Source organism: Periplaneta americana, chromosome 5 (assembly GCF_040183065.1).
Source record: "Periplaneta americana isolate PAMFEO1 chromosome 5, P.americana_PAMFEO1_priV1, whole genome shotgun sequence".
Lineage (NCBI taxonomy): Eukaryota > Metazoa > Arthropoda > Insecta > Blattodea > Blattidae > Periplaneta > Periplaneta americana.
Window position 1 is genome coordinate 155195332 of NC_091121.1, and position 17824 is coordinate 155213155.

Genomic DNA, 17824 nt, shown 5'->3' on the forward strand with positions numbered 1-17824 from the left:
CTGAGAGTCATTCTTGTTTTTATAGGGCAGACATGACCAGTAAATGAGTCAGTTATTGGAATGAATCCAAAGTTTCTGTACAATCTCTGAATGACCATTACAGAATGAAGGGACATTTGAAATAATAATGGTGGAGTCCTTAGCATGAGCAATACCTACTTCAACAAGAGGACTGGGAGAATATGTTAAAAACTGTTATTACTTCCTACACCTCGCACAGCATGAGGGCTCATTTAACCGCCAAGATTGTTCTATCACTCATATGAGAAGATATTGCATATGATATAAGTTTTGAACCATACAATCTCTCATCCTAATTTGAGAGCCAAATACTTAGAAAACTAAACGGAAAACTGTCATGAATATAAAGTAAATATTTTCTTATATATTTCTAAAATATGTTACACTTTAGTTCATCACATAGAAAATAACTTTCATGTTCTTACGTTAATTATGCTAGTCATCAAGATTTTTATGACATGGATAAAAAAAACTGGTATTCTCTATTAATTTTTACATGCTGATTATGAATATGATATCCTTACATCTTTTGTTTATTTTAAAAAGTGATAATTTATAGTACAGTCCGTAAAAACTGACCAATGAGTTTCTTTCTTCAATAAACTTCTTTCATAAAACATTTTCGCTCTTTTTAATTATTATTATTATTATTATTATTATTATTATTATTATTATTATTATTATTATTATTATTATTCATTTTTGAACCAGATGAGTTCCAGTTCCAAGGTAGTATATTCCATTATTACGTGCCTGATTTCTTAAACACAACATTCCAAATGTCAGTGTTAGTGATAGTCTGCATTTCAGATGCTTACACATATCATAATTAAGCAAATAATTCCGCGAAAATACGTTGGTTTGCGCGAAGTGGTCATGAAATAAACCTTTCAATTCAGAAACGCTTATATATCACAGATTGCAATGACAGTTAATTATTTTTCTGTCACTTGGTAGCATTCCTATCTCTTGGTGAATTTACTATAAAATGTTTGCACACAGTGTGTGTTTCCAACGTCATCAATGCAGGCAACACAAGTGGGTTTTCTGCGTACATCAAAATACTTACTTTGTGTTTTGTGTGTGTAAAATTTTAAACCAAGGCATCATGCATAAAATTTTATAATGAGAAATATGCGTTCAAACAACTACTGGTATTTATTTAACGAAATAGCCACTGAAATGGAATATGCACGACACCAAAATCAGGAGTTTTTTTTTTTCACCAATTAATCAGACCCTTAATAATTATTACTATCCTTATTAGCCTATGCAGTTGAACGAAAGGTAGGAAACATAATATTTCTATTAGGTGCTAACCACGAGGGAGAAATCCGATAAGCATGCATTTCTGAGACCAGAAATGTTCATTTTAGGAGTTATTCTTAATGTAATGAAATTATATAACAATGGAACATAAACTTCGTGAATTCATGTAAAAATACAAGAAATAGTTTGTTATATTTGTGGACAATTTATCATAAAAAGACAATTCTGATCAAGTACAACATACGTACATAGATAACATAAAAACAAAACCATCTTGAACTTATAGTCCTTTAAAGCAATACTTTTCTTTTTACAATGAATGCAATTCAAATAGACGTTTTTAAAATCATACAATTTTTTCTCAAGAAGCTTTCAAAGACGTGTATTCTACAGATAACTTCCAGTAAACTGGCATTTTATGCTTTAAAATATTAATTTTAGAAAAAATTATCTTATGTGCATTATTCCACAATGAATTTACAGGCATTTTGCAGCATGAACATTAAAAACGCTTATGCAAGTGAAGATATCGAAATCACTTTTGTGTTAAGAGCATAATGATACTTTGTTTATATTTCATATAATAACAAATACCGTATATACGTGAATACTCTGCACATATATTTTTCCGAAATTTGGTGAAGAAAAATTGGGGTTGATTTGAAATTAATTTATTTACTTTTTTTTATGTATTTATTTTGCTAATAATTGTAACATAAATAATATAAACAGATAAAACTTTAGCTCACCCCTGAAAGAGTATAACTTGTGCTCAGGGGTGGATTCCTAAATTTAAATTAAGAAGTAAGCCTATATAATACAATTTGTCTGATGTCTACTACACAATAAGAATACATAAATTTAAATTTACAATTTTTAATTATTTATAAAATCCATACATAACTTTTTAATTGTAATACAGTAACTATTAGAATTGACAAGATTAGGATATTTAAATATAAATTCGTTATATATTCTTGGGCCTAAATTACTACTATGATTAAATATTGTAGCAGTGTTGCATTTTGGTTCAAACAATCTTAAAGAATTCATACTTTTTGTTTCATAACTATGAGAATACAATTCAAAATTATTTCGATTTTCATGTATGAATTTTATTAATACAATATAATAAATTCGTCTGATTTTAAGAATATTACAGTCTAAAGACAATTATCGAGATGGATTGTCTCAAACACTTTTAAATTTTCTCTCCTAAAATTAGGGTGCATGGATTTTTTTCGATAGTGCAGAGTATTCGCATAGATATTATACAGTATTAGGAACACAGGCTTGACAGACCCTACTGTAAAGACTACAAAATTAATTAGCTACTATAAAGCTCACAATGTTCAAACATACCATACCAAAATAATATATGTTTACATATTTCGTGAATATTGAACAAACTGCAGTTTTGGTTTATTAATGTTATACATTATAGGTCAGTTTCTGTCAGATGCGTTTCCAATTCACTGTGGGCTAAAGCAAGAAGATGCACTATCACCTTTACTTTTTAACTTTGCTCTAGAGTATGCCATTAGGAAGGTCCAGGATAACAGAAAGGGTTTGGAATTGAACAGGTTACATCAGCTGCTTGTCTATCAGCTGCTTGTCTATGTGGATGACGTGAATATATTAGGAGAAAATCCACAAACGATTAGGGTAAACACGGGAATTTTACTGGAAGTAAATCCCAAAATGACAAAGTATATGATTATGTCTCGTGACGAGAATATTGTACGAAATGGAAATATAAAAATTGTAAATTTATCTTTTGAAGAGGTGGAGAAGTTCAAATATCTTGGAGCAACAGTAACAAATATAAATGACACTCGGGAGGAAATTAAACACAGAATAAATATGGGAAATGCCTGTTATTATTCGGTTGATAAACTTTTATCATCCAGTCTGCTGTCAAAATATCTGAACGTTAGAATTTATAAAAGTTATATTACCAGTTGTTCTTTATGGTTGTGAAACTTGGACTCTCACTCTGAGAGAGGAACATAGGTTAAGGGTCTTTGAGAATAAGGTGCTTAGGAAAATATTTGGGGCTAAGAGGGATGAAGTTACAGGAGAATGGAGAAAGTTACACAACACAGAACTACAGGTATTGTATTCTTCACCTGACATAATTAGGAGCATTAAATCCAGACGTTTGAGATGGGCAGGGCATGTAGCACGTATGGGCGAATCCAGAAATGCATATAAAGTGTTAGTTGGGAGGCCGGAGGGAAAAAGACCTTTGGGGAGGCCAAGACGTAGATGGGAAGATAATATTAAAATGGATTTGAGGGAGGTGAGATATGATGATAGAGAATGGATTAATCTTGCTCAGGATAGGGACCAATGGCGGGCTTATGTGAGGGCGGCAAAGAACCTCCAGGTTCCTTAAAGCCAGTAAGTAAGTAATGTTATACATACCTGTGGTCTGCCATCTGGTCCACTTGTCATGGTCATCACTGTGCTACTGCTGAATGAGTGGCAATTGGGATTTCCCAGTCGATCCTGCAACAATTTTTACTTTACAATTCATCAACATCATCATTCTCTCCTACCGTGTTAGACCTAGTGATCTGTGACAGTCTCCCTTCATCTTCTGTATGGCCTTAACAACAAGTAATGAAAGTACATACTCAACGTCTGACATATTTGACATTTAAAAACTTAAGAATGAGTTAAGAAAAAAGTGGAAAATCCCTCCCACACACGACTGGTATACAACACAACAGGACTTTGGAATCCATAAATACAACTCTAACCAGAAATAAACATTATTTTCAAAACAAACTATAAATTCAACTGAATGACTAGGAAATTTACCATCAGCAAAACAGATATTCAGAATTAGCTTCAAGATTCACAGAACTGGACATTAAGTCAATGAAGATCATTAATGACCTTGAAGTTTCCCTCCCTGTACTAAATGCTGTAGTGAAGAATCAACACATTATTTAACATTTGCAGACTTTCAGTATAAGTCAACAGGTGAAGTCTACTGGGAAGTAGGTAGACAAATGGCTTTGTGCCAAGTGTCCAGGCATTAAATTAAATAAATAAATTTAACTTTTACAATATACCAGGTGTTTCAGAATTCAACAAAAGAAATTGATCTGGTTATATAGGGGTTGTAGACAATTTAAGATAGGCAACCCAGGGTCTCTGACCATATGAAAGTATTATTTTATCATATTGATTTTTTCATAGAGTCAAGCCTTACCTGCCCAATCTATTATTTATGTTCATGATACCCTGTGAGAAGAGATTTCACTAACATTAGTTAAGTTGTTTCTTTGTCTCTTATACACTATTCGGCATTAGGCTACAAACTATGACATCAGACTTAACGCTGAAAGAATCGAGCAGTTGCCAACGAATTCCCCAGACTTGTCACTGTCTACAATAAAATTGTCTTTCACCTCAAAAGGAATTTTTATGACCGGTTATAAATAGAGGAGGGCAGCCGGGTAGCTCAGTTGGTAGAGCAGCTGGCTACGGATTGGAAGGTCCGGGGTTCGATCCCAGGTGGTAACAGGACTTTTTTCTCGTTGCCAAACTTTCAGAACGGCCCCAAGGTTCACTCAGCCTCCTATAAAATTGAGTACCGCATCTTTCCCGGGGGTAAAAGGCAGTCAGAGCATGGTGCCGACAACACCACCTCATTCTAGTGCTGAGGTCATGGAAAGCATGAGGCTAACCTCCATGCCACCCAAGTGCCTTCATGGCATGTGACGGGGATACTTATATTCACCTCAAAAGGAGTTTTTGGATATCTCTGAATTTTCAAAGGTTCTAGGGCAACACCTATAATGGGTAGTGAACATTTTTTCTTATTAAAATAATGTTATCCATACTGCATGCAACAGTGAATTTACATTCCCTAGATCAGAGGTTATCAGCACAATGCACCCTCGGGCTAGCGTCTCTTACCCGTGGAAAAGACATTGCACTATTGTGCATCTGTGGCTGCTGGCAGATATGCTCACCCCCTCTTCCTGCTGCACAACGGGGCATATTACGTCGCACTGCTTACCCGTTACCCATTTCAGCGAGTGCTGATGACCACTGCCCTAGATGATTAATCTTATCTATGCAGTTAAATGTCAGTGCCAAATAAAACAGTGTGACTATACAGTGAAGACTAATTACCATACAATGCATAAAATAATTATTTCAGCAAATAGTTTCGCCACATTCACAGTGAACAACAGTTGTGATTAACAGTTATTGTAACTGATTTACATTTTAATTCGCCTGTAGGCAGTATTAACCAGTGATCACAGCTTTTAGTTAACAGACATGTACCATTACTCAGGTTAACAGTTACTTACTGACTATGGTTTAAAACACAATAGGTAGTTTGAAGAAATCAATACGAGACTCAGTATCTATGACAATAAAAATTAAACTGAACTGGCAATCTGAGATACATACAATGTCTTCAAACATTCTGTTCATGTTCATGTTTGGGAAACCAAATGGCATCAGATCTGTCCGTCCTCTGTCTGGTCCGTGGGATGAACCAATAGCTGGTGGTCCCATTCCACCCATTCCACCAAACATGCCAAACGGGTTTGAAAACATGGAGTTCATCATATCATTCATCTGGCGCATGGAACGCATATGAGATCTGAAAACAAAATTAAGAGATCCTTTTCAAAACAGGAACCTTCCAAATATGTTGTGGACTTACTGGAAGAAGCTGGTAACTACATAGGAAAGCAATGTGATCAACTTTTTTTTTTTTTTTTTAGTAAGCCCACAATACATTCCATTAGAAAGCTGGGACTGACCATCAAACTTTTCCATAACATAAAATGAGAAATTTGAGTTTTCCAAACACAATATGAAAATCAAGATGAAAAAAATCACGATTTTGAAATAAAAATCAATAATTTATTTCAATAATTATTGTGTTTAGGCTTCAATATTTATGTTCCACTTAAGAGGACTACTGAAGAATTAATGTAATGTTTGCAGAGTTGTTGTTATAGCACTTTACAAAATAAATTTAAAGCAGCTCTTCACATTTGAAGTGTCGTGACTATTTGTTATACAAAAACACAAGCTTAGAAGCTCAGTCAGTTGTACCAATACCACGACTATTGCTCAATTTAGAATAAGAAAAAAAAATCGTGTTTTACAACAGCACATTTTGCTTATCTGTCAACGGTCTGCTAATTTCGTCCATCAAAATTTTGTTTACAACACTTTCTTCGAGCTTTCAACAGCTGCAAATTGTCAGTAAACACGACTTAAAGGTTCAGATTATGCTGGAAATTTCAAATGTGTTCACAAACATGAAGATCCTGCGAATTTAGAGCAGGAAAATAGCAATGTAGAGTCACACTCAAATGCACGCAGTTTATATTTTGAATTATGACAATGTCAGATCAGTCCTTACAGACAGAAAATGTGGTGCTACAAATGACTAATGGATTTTGATTTCTTTTTAACCATTCGCAATTTTTCCAAGCTGTCCTTCAGCTCTCATGTTTTCACTGCTTGCCTAATTGCACAGTCATTTCTCTGGCATACATCGAGAACCAGTGCTAATGGTTTTATTAACACATTTAGAAGCCGAAGATAAAAAATGCAAGCTGAGCAGTTGTATGTCGTCCCTTTGTTACAGAGAACTTCCCATTTTTGCTGTAGCCTATTGCTTGTGTTGCTACAACATAATTTCTCAATATTACACTCAAATTCATTCTCAGTTTCTTACAGAATTTACAGCAAACAAAATTACCTATATTTTAGCATACAGAATGTCCAGATCTACTGACAATGTTAAAAAAATACACATCTACAGTTACACTAGGCATTGTGAAACACACTAGTTCATTATAAACATTTGACCAGCCATGTACATTCAAACTGCTTTCCATTTCAGATTCATATAACAATGGCATTGTAAGCAGAAGAGAAGATACTAAAAGATATGCTATTGGAACTAAATGACAACTGTGAGCAGTATGGGGCGAAGATAAATGCAAATAAGACGAAGAGCATGGTCATAGGAAGAAAAATACAGAAGATAAATTTATTTTTTATTTTAGTATGTTATTTTACGACGCTTTATCAACAGCTTAGGTTATTTAGCGTCTGAATGAGATGAAGGTGATAATGCCGGTGAAATCAGTCTGGGATCCAACACCGAAAGTTACCCAGCATTTGCTTATATTGGACTGAGAGAAAACCCCGGAAAAAACCTCAACCAGGTAACTTTCCCCGACCGGGAATCGAACCCGGGCCACCTATTTTCGCGGCTAGATGCACTAACCATTACTCCACAGGTGTGGACTACAGAAGATAAACTTGCGAATTCTAAATGAGGCATAGAGGACGTGGACAGCTTCAAATACTTGGGGTGTACTATAAGCAGTAACATGAGCTGCTGCTGCTGCTGCCAGGAAGTCAAAAGGAGGATAGCAATGGCGAAGGAAGTTTTTAATAGAAAAAGAAGCATTTTCTGCAGACTTATGGAAAAAGAACTAAGAGACTAGTAAAGTCCTTTGTATGGAGTGTGGCATTGTATGGGGCAGAAACATGGACATTACGGTGAATAGAAGCTTTTGAAATGTGGATATGGAGAAGAATGGAACGTGTGAAGTGGACAGACAGAATAAGAAATGAAGCTGTGTTGGAAAGAGTGGGTGAAGAAAGAATGATGCTGAAACTAATCAGGAAGAGGAAAAGGAATTGGTTGGGTCACTGACTGAGAAGAAACTGCCTACTGAAGGATGCACTGGAAGGAATGGTGAACAGGAGAAGAGTTCGTGGTAGAAGAAGATATCATATGACAGATGACATTAAGATATATGGATCATATGAGGAAATGAAGAGGAAGGCGGTGTGCCGCAAGGATCAATTTTGGGACCTCTTCTCTTTCTAATTTATGTCAACGACATAAAATTTCTTCATTTACATGGGACTGCCACTCTTTTTGCAGATGACACTAGTGTATTTTATATTACTGACTCCATTGAAGAACTATTTGAAAAGTTTGAGACAGACATTATTACTCTTGAAAACTGGTTAAGCGCAAACAGGCTTTCTTTGAATTTGAAAAAAAACTGTGTATACGATTTTTACTAAACCTTTATTTTATTATATTATTACGAAAGAATTAAAGTTTAATGATTCTGTAATAAAAAAAGTTGCATCTGTTAAATTTTTAGGTTTGATTATTTGTCGAACATTTAACATGGGATAAGCATATTTTGGCTGTCTGTGAGAAAAGTGCTCCAATGTCTGGTATTTTGAAAAGGCTTAAAAGATCTTTGCCTATATCTTGTCTCTTGAATGTATATTATGCTTTTATCCATTCTCATTTAATGTATATGTCATTTATTTGGGGACATAAGAAAACTGCTTTGAGACCTTTACAAATTATTCAAAATAGAGCTTTAAGAAATTTATTGGGTTTTCATTATTTGACTCCAGTTAAATATCTGTATCAATTTTCTTTCGTTCTACCAGTTGAATCAATTATCAAATTAGGTGCTGCTATTTTCATGTACAAAGTTATTAACAATTTACAACACAGTAATATTACATTTCAGTTTAATAAAGATACACATATTTAACAAGACAATATATATTTTTCTCAGCATAGCTCCATAACTTATGGAATGAAAGTACAACCATTTTTAACAACAACTTTTAACAAACTTCCTTTAGAACATAGACTTTTACCAAATTGCTGGTGTTTTAAGAACTGTTTAAAAATACATTTTTGGGAAGATTATTTATTTTAATTCTCAGGTGATTTATTTATTTCATGGTTTCAAACTTATTCTTCTTTCTGCCCAAAACTTTATGTTATCTTATTATTTGTTCTTATTTTGCTTTCTTTCTTTCATAAATTCTTGTGTTATTGTTTGTTTTTCACAGACTGTAGTTTCATGACTTTTCAATTATATTGTATAACATATGTACGTATGTATGTGTTCTTGTATAGCCCCTACATATGAGTTATACTCGTTGGGGCATACTCGATAAATTAAAAAAAAAAAAAAAACTGGAGAAAGCTGGGTTTGCAGTGAAAGACCTTCCTTGAGCAGAACACTAAATGAATGATAACAATGATCTCTCTCTCTTACACTTCTGATCTTCTACAAAAAGGGGTTCAGCTACTGCAGTAGGTGGAGTGCTATAGCCAGATCGCAACAAGCTGCGAAAGAAACTGCTTATAGCACACTAGAATTTTGCAGCTTGTTTACCCAGCAACTCCTGTTATACCCTTGTTCAGAAGACAAAAGAACCAAACTCTCTCAGTCACCTTCTGATCCACAATGATCTCTTGTTTAGGTTCTGAATGTGCGACTACTGGAATAGTCCAAACCATTAATTTACTGGTGACTTTTGAATGTAAGTTATTGGAATATCATCATTGTTTTCTGAACAGTCTTTTGTGCTGTAACATATCTGTGAAAACGTAATTTTATTTTGGCAACTAACCCTCGTATTTTTCAAACCACATGATTTGCATTTAGCTCTCATGTCTTACATACTTTGGATTGGAAGTTATTTTAATTTATCTTCACATAGGGCATTTTAAGATAATACCAGGAACCTACTGTTTTAATTTTTCTGCAACAACTCAACATTATAAATGATATGATCATTCTCTAACACCTAAATTATACTACCATTAGTACCAGTACAATAACTCAAAAATAATTGGATGAAATGCAATTAGTAAATACTGAGTGGGCTGAAAAAATCTACTTACCTTATATCTTTTTAAACAGTAGATGTTCCTCAGCTTTTCTATCAAAATATTTTTTGTAACACAGATCTCACAAAAAAAATATAAAAACACTCATTTTCACCCCCAAACAGAATGTAGATGTAACAATATAACTTGTCTCAGAGCACTCTGTTAACCAAGGATATTTCTTATACCACGAAAATTGAAAATTTATATATATATATTTTTTTCCTCCATCCGCTATTTTAATATGTAAATGTAGTGTCGATCTCCTATCTCTGTAAGCACATTTTGTTTAATACGTCCAACTAAAACTGTTTCTCTTTCATTTCTACAAATAAATAATAATGACCTCAATGTTCTCTCAGAATGAGCCATTTTACACTAAATTAATATGTAACACATACACACGCAGGCACTTTTGATTAAACTAATGCTGAACAACACAGCCCATTCATAGAACACTAATATAGTGCGACATATTATAGTGACAGTAGCTCGCTTAGAATGGAGATGTAGCAAATCGACACCCCCTCCTTGCTCTCCTCCTCAAGCTTACTTATGAGTCAAGGTCGTAACAAGCCTCGCCTTACAGTGAACTCTTGGATCCTGGAATGACTGCCAACAGTGAACTTAATATGTGGAAGGATAGGAGTTACACCAAGTGTTACAATATATCGTTATTATGAACTTATACATGTAACTAGTGGCTTGTGCAGCAAATGCTGCAAACTAAGTTCATTAGACGTTCGAATAATTTTTAAGATTTATTTTCAATGAAAAATACCAGACATTTTGAAAGTAATTTGCTTCCATAATAATGAAACAAACTCCCTCTAAATGGTTTTTATGTCCAATACCTTTCTTGAACCTATGTATCCTATGTCTCTTGAGTTTCAACGCGAAAACGCAAGTAACAATGTCAGGGCGATCAGTGGGTTTTCATGTGGGAGTAAAGCAATAGCTATTTCAGGTCATAGTGGATTGAAAGAGTCAGGTTTGCTATGCTTTGGAACAATAGACATAGCATTTTGGTATAGCTGCTGCATGTAGAGATTGAAATGTAGAGGGTAAAATCATTTTATCCTCCTAAGAGATTTTGCTGAAATGATCGAGAGACTACAATAATTTGTAGGTCTCTTATTTTATCAGTAAGTAGTAATACCGTCTTTCCTTAGGAACTGTAATTTTTGCGCTCTCTCGAGACAATACTGAAGAAAATGACGCATATAAATATCTACATCACACCGCCATTAAGTATATGAAAAAGACCTAACCCCACATGATTAATAACTATAATCATATTTCATTTTTAATAACAATATTATTATTTTACGTAAGTTTTATATATATATATATATATATATACTACTAGGTTCAAAAAGTTCCCGGAATTTTACTACCATTTTTCGTATTAATATATAACAAGGGATATTATACATTTGTTTTGTTGGTAACATTCATGATGTCATTTCCTTAAAGTTTGCTGATAATGGCAATTATTGGGTTTGAGTTGTAGGCAATTGTTTATCATAGTGTTTTGTTTGTTCGTCGCATTTTGTAATTATGTCCACAGAGCAAAGTACAAACATCAAGTTCTGTGTTTTGCTGGGGACATGATCAGTATGGCTGATGAAGATGGTGATTTCTTAAACAAAATGAAACTGGTGCTACTTGTACGACCCAGTCCCTAAACGACAGTCATCTGAGTGGAAATCGAAAACATCTCCTCGGAAGCAAAAATTTCCTAGGGACACTTTCAAAGGCAAAGTTATTTTAAATGTTATGTTTTATTTAACGACGCTCGCAACTGCAGAGGTTATATCAGCATCGCCAGATGTGCCGGAATTTTGTCCCGCAGGAGTTCTTTCACATGCCAGTAAATCTACTGACATGAGCCTGTCGCATTTAAGCACACTTAAAGCAAAGTTATGTTGGAAGTTTTCTTCGACTCTCAGGGTCTCATGCACCATGAGTTCATTCCAGAAGGTCGTACTGTAACGAAAGAATTGTACGTAGAAACCCTCCGTCGCCTCTGGGACGCAGTGAGAAGGAAACGTCCAGAAAAGTGGGTAGAAAACAACTGGTTCCTTATGCATGACAATGCACCTGCTCATCGCGCAATTATTGTAAAGAATTTTCTTGCCAGGCACAACATAACTGCTTTGGATCACCCACCATACTCTCCTGATCTCTCACCACCTGATTACTTTCTGTTTCCCCGTCTGAAAAGTCATCTGAAAGGACGGAGATTCAATGCTGAAGAGGTTATCGCAAACGCGACGAGAGCACTAAGACGGGTTTCACAAAATGGCTTCCAGGAACTCTACACGCGTTGGCAAAAGTGTGTTGTTGCGGAAGGCAACTATTTTGAAGGGAATGCTGTAGAATAGTGTTTAAGGTACGTTGTTTCTATGATGCTAGCAAATTCCGGGAACTTTTTGAACCTAGTATGTATATATAATAGTCGCCACTCAGTAAATTATAGAAATGAAGATCTAATTAAACACATTCTCTATATCTACTTATGTAATCCCAGAAGTTTCACTTTCATATCATTAGTATATAGCATTAATATGTATAATTAATAAAAAATAATCACAGCATGGCATTAACTATAATGAAATTTCATTGCTAATGGTAATAATGTAATCAAAGCACTTAAGTTTTGTAGATTTCAATATCCAATACACAGCTGTACTCAGAAAATTACACGCCGCAGAATCAGACCTATAAATTAGCGAGTACAAGTTTTTAATAACCAATTGAATTTGAACTCTAAATATGTCAGGAATCCTGCAGGTCATGGCCTTCGTGTAATAGCTATTGTTTATTGTAGTGTGTGTTTTGTTTTATTCTGAAATCACGGCCTTGCTGAAATGCAATTAGTTCTCAAAACTGACAACGGATGGATTTTGGAAAATAGGAAAATTATGTAGGAAAATTGACATTTCACTGAAAACTACTACTTTTCCGAAAAACTTTGGGTTCCAAGCTTCAAAATGAGGGGCCATTTATTACAATCCGTTCAGCCGTTTTCCCGTAATTTCCATTACCAGTTCAAATTATATATATAGATGTTACTAGGTATAATAGCTCAACTTTTTGAGTAGGCTAAGCCTCAAAAGCTTCCTAAGAACTTCGCCACTGTTAGTTGGCCTTGGATCCATTTTAACAGTCTAGTGCCAAGATCATGGAAGCCTGGAGTTTTACCTCCATGTGCCATCATGGATATGTAAAGGAGAAACTTTAATGTTTAGTATTTTACAAAGCATTGGGAAAGTCAATGTGCACTTGTATGACTCAGCTAGTGAAACTTTTTGCTTGCAGTTGTTACAATTCCAAGTCATAACTTGATTAATTACTTAAAGTTGCATTGATTTTCAACTTGTTCAGGTGACAATCCTACATTCCAACAATAACTGTTGCAGCTGCTATGTTCTATCGACTATAGAGTAGACACCTAAGTTTCTTCCCAATAATGTGTTTTTCTTGTCGAATATGTGCTTCAGGAAGACAATAAATTCTGTATTCATATTCAGCTCAAAAGTTTCCAGAATATATTTTTTTCACCAAAATGAATAACGTTATGTGGTACATTTCTGTTTCTGATGTTAGCATCATTCATGATATCACTTCCGCAGAAGTTTCATAATCGTAGTCATTTGTTGTGTGGCAACTGACCGTCGTTGTTTGTGTGATATTCATTTGTCGCATTTCAGAATGTGGGATACAGAGAACAAATCTCCTTCAGAGACATTGAGAATGCTTGAAGAAACTTATGATGAAGCAACAATGAAAAAAACGCAGGCCTATGCCTGAAATAAACGTCTTTCTGAAGGTTGACCGGAGCACTAGTCATCTTTGAAAATGCAACAAACGAATATCACACAAACAACAGCCAGTTGCCACACAACAATGACTATGATCACTAAACGTCTACGGAAGTGACGTCATGAATGATGCCAACACCGAAATATACCACATAAAAAATATATTCCAGAAACTTTTTTGAACTGAGTAGTATAAAATTAGTGCAGCAGAAATTTTCTTGTAAATTTCCAGAAACATCACTTCCACATTGTAAAGCAGTTCATTTACTTATTGATAAATTCATAGGTTCAATGGAGTGGAAGAAATCCGAACTGGAGAAGGATAAGCTAAAGGCAAATAAGCTATTGCAAATGGTTTACACGCCACATCATCATATGATTAGGAACTTAAGGAGTTTAGATGGTATTTTTAGACATATTATTGGTTCTAGTTTCTTTAATGAACAATCAATACTGAATGTTAGAGTGACATTCTGTAACGATTTCATTGCTCAACTTGAAGATGAAATCAAATATGCAGGGTTCGAATAAGACAGCGCCACAGCATACAGAGTTGACAGACCTCATCTTTTGACGTGTTTTTTGGAAAATACATCAACTGTAAAAACTTATGGTCCCACACTTCCCAGAGCTGACACCACCAAATTTATCTATGTCGAACAGCTACTGATGCTCATGGACACCACTTCCAACATAAAAAAGTTCACAGTGGAAGAGCATGCTGGCAGTCAAAACTCTTAGGATGTCTTATGTAACATTTATGGGTATTTTCCTAGTACCCGGTACTCGTTACTTACGTCAATTTTGGCCTAACTAATGTGATTGTCATGGTAACGTATGATGTGATAATACTATTTTTGTGATGACAGATCGGTTACACAGATACAGGTAAGTATACGCCAAGTTGGGTGTAAGTTGGCTAAGTCCCCAATAGGCGTTAAGCAAGAAAGAACACATAAAATATAACTCGTACCTTCAACCCAAAGGTGATGGACCGATTAATTAGGCTACTATAAATTAATTGTATGAGGGTTTGGGGACCAAGTCCCCAACAGGGGTTTTTAGGGGGCGGAGCCCCCTAAAACAAGAAAGAACATATTATAAAATGTAACTCGTACCTTCAACCCAAATGTGATGGACCAGTTAATTACTATAAATTAATTGCACGAAGGTTTGGAGGCCAAGTCCCCAACAGGGGTTTTTAGGGGGCGGAGCAAGAAAGAACACATTGTAAAATATAACTCGTACCTTCAACCCAAATGTGATGGACCGATTTATTACTATAAATTAATTGTATGAGGGTTTGGGAACTAAGTCCCCAACAGGGGTTTTTAGGGGGCGGAGCCCCCTAAAACAAGGAAGAACACATTATAAAATATAACTCGTACCTTCAACCCAGATGTGATGGGCCGATTAATTAGGCTACTATAAATTAATTGCTTGAGAGTTTGGGGACTAAGTCCCCAACAGGAGTTTTTAGGGAGCGGAGACCCCTAAAACAAGAAAGAACACATTATAAAATGTAACTCGTATCTTCAATCCAAAGGTAATGGACCAGATAATTACTATAAATTAATTGCACGAAGGTTTGGGGGCCAAGTCCCCAACAAGGGTTTTTAGGGGGAGGAGCAACAAGTTATACTAACTATTAAAATTCTTTTCAGAAAGGAGCCATTGTGTAAACATAAAAACGACCTATGTAACGAGTACCGGGTACTAGGAAATTACCCATTTAATTATGCTAGGAAAATAAGAACTTTATTCTAAAATAAACTATTTATGAAAAATCTCTCTTTCATTCTCTTACACACTTGCACGTGCAATATTATGCTACAGTTAAATATATTGTAGGCCTAAAATGATTTTAAAGCCTGAGACATTTTTCCAGAATTAAATTTTTTAGGACAACTAATTTAGAGCCTATTAAGTAACTTATAGAAAATACCAGAAATAATTATTCCTATATTTGTTATGATGCTACCACCTTTCAGAATCATAAGTTATTCCTTTAAACTTCTTTCTTTATTGTTAGAATTTCCCATTTATCACTGACTAAATAACAAAATGGAATAACAAGCAGTCAGAATTAAATATTCCATATGTAATAATTTTGTTGCAGATAAAATAAATCTATGTTTATATACACTTGAAGATTACCTTGGAAATAAGTCTTTTAAGACTGCCATTCATTTGTTTCTCTGAGTTTACACCACTGCCTGCTGGATTGCACCCTAGGCTGCTTACACTGTCTGTTCAATCAACGCTTACATATTCACGTCATCCATATAAACAAGCAGCTACTGTAATCCGTTCAATTCAAAATTCTCTCTGTTATCCTGGACTTTCCTAATGGCATATTCTAGTCTAGAGCAAAGTTAAAAAGTAAAGGTGATAGTGTAGCTCCTTGCTTTAGACTACAGTGAATTAGAAAAGCATCCGACAGAAACAGGCCTATACGGACTCTGCTGTACGTTTCACTGAGACACATTCTAATTAATCGAACTAGTTTCTTGGGAGTATGAAACTCAATAAAAACCTATACTAATAATAAATCTGTAACCAAAATATTTCTGGTAATTTTCGCTTTTCCAAAAATGATTGGTGTTAACATGTATAATTAACCACCCTGAAACCGAAAATCGCATTTTTGAAATTTTTGTTTGTATGTCTGTCTGTACGTTTGTTACCTTTTAATGTGATAATGGCTGAACAGATTTCTATGAAAATAGAAATACACATTACGTTCGTTTTAACTTAGATTTTAGGCTATATGGCATTCAAAATACTTTATTTAAATGAGGGGTTATTAGGGGACCTGAATTAAATAAATTGAAATATCTCACTTATTATCGATTTTCATGAAAAATGTTACATAACAAAAGTTTTTTAAAAATGATTTCCGATAAGTTTTATTCTATGCAAAATTTCGAAAGGACTGGTATTTAACGAGATAAGAGAGTTTTAAAATAACAATACATTTTATCACTGCCGCCTCTAACAGGCTCTAATGAAATGAAAACAAATGACTCCGTCTATTTAAGGCGGCCTTGTACACAACAAACTGAGAATATTATTCATTTAACACTATTTCTAAGGGCTATATTTCTATTTTATGATGGGAATATATAAATGTTTATCAATATTAATATACAGAGAATGTTTGTCAATCAGTCCTCAAATAACACGATTTGTGTTGCCTGTGCAAGAAAGTTGTTAATGACGACCAGCAAAGAGGAGAACAATAACTGGAGAATATTATTCAAATCTCCTGCAGCAATTGACAGGGAAAATTCGCGAGAAGAGGCCAGGTATAGCCAAGAGGAAAAATTTTGTTTCATCACGACAATGTACCTGCTCACACATCTTAAATTGCAGTTGCTAAACTACACGAACTACAGTTCGAATGTTTTTAGTTGGTTATTTAACGACGCTATATCAACTACTAGGTTATTTAGAGCTGATGAGATTGGTGACAGCGAGATGAAGCCGAGGATTCGCAATAGATTACCTGCCATTCGTCTTACAGTTGGGGCAAACCTAAAAAAAAAAAAAAAAACAGCCGGGTGATCAGCCCAAGTGGGAATCGAACCCATGCACAATGGGCCAGAATTCAAATCTAGCTGGAAAATATTGAATTTTTTAATGTTTTAAATACCATTTTCTCGCTATATAGTCTCGAAGTACTAAAACTGATCTTCATAAATCTGTATGCCATCAATTTATACCGAGCGAAATGCCAACAGGGCTGGCTGCTAAAAGTCGGTAAGTGTTAAGAACCCGAGCGCCGAGTGCCAGATGGTTTATGGCGGGAGTGATGTGAGGGTCATCTGTGTGTTGTTGATGTGGAGAAAAGTGTCTTTCTATGATGGAAGTTTTAACAGAAGGTTCGTACTTCCTATTTCCATTAGTCATACTTTAATTGTATACATGAAATATTACCAGGGATGCGTTAAACATAGCTTTAAAATATTGCGGAATTATGTCT

The 17824-nt window shown here is 34.8% G+C and overlaps 1 protein-coding gene across 3 annotated transcripts in view; it reads right to left on the reverse strand.

Moving 5' to 3' along the window:
- The window catches only part of Mlf (myeloid leukemia factor), a 64762-nt gene that overhangs the window by 38417 nt on the left and 8521 nt on the right, over positions 1–17824 (reverse strand). For all 3 annotated transcript variants that reach the window (XM_069826702.1, XM_069826701.1, XM_069826703.1), the window contains exons 2-3: positions 5728–5923; positions 3718–3801 (exon numbers count right to left, since the gene is read on the reverse strand). In XM_069826702.1, coding sequence (XP_069682803.1) covers positions 3718–3801; positions 5728–5923 — 280 coding nt within the window. The remainder of the gene's footprint in view (positions 1–3717; positions 3802–5727; positions 5924–17824) is intronic.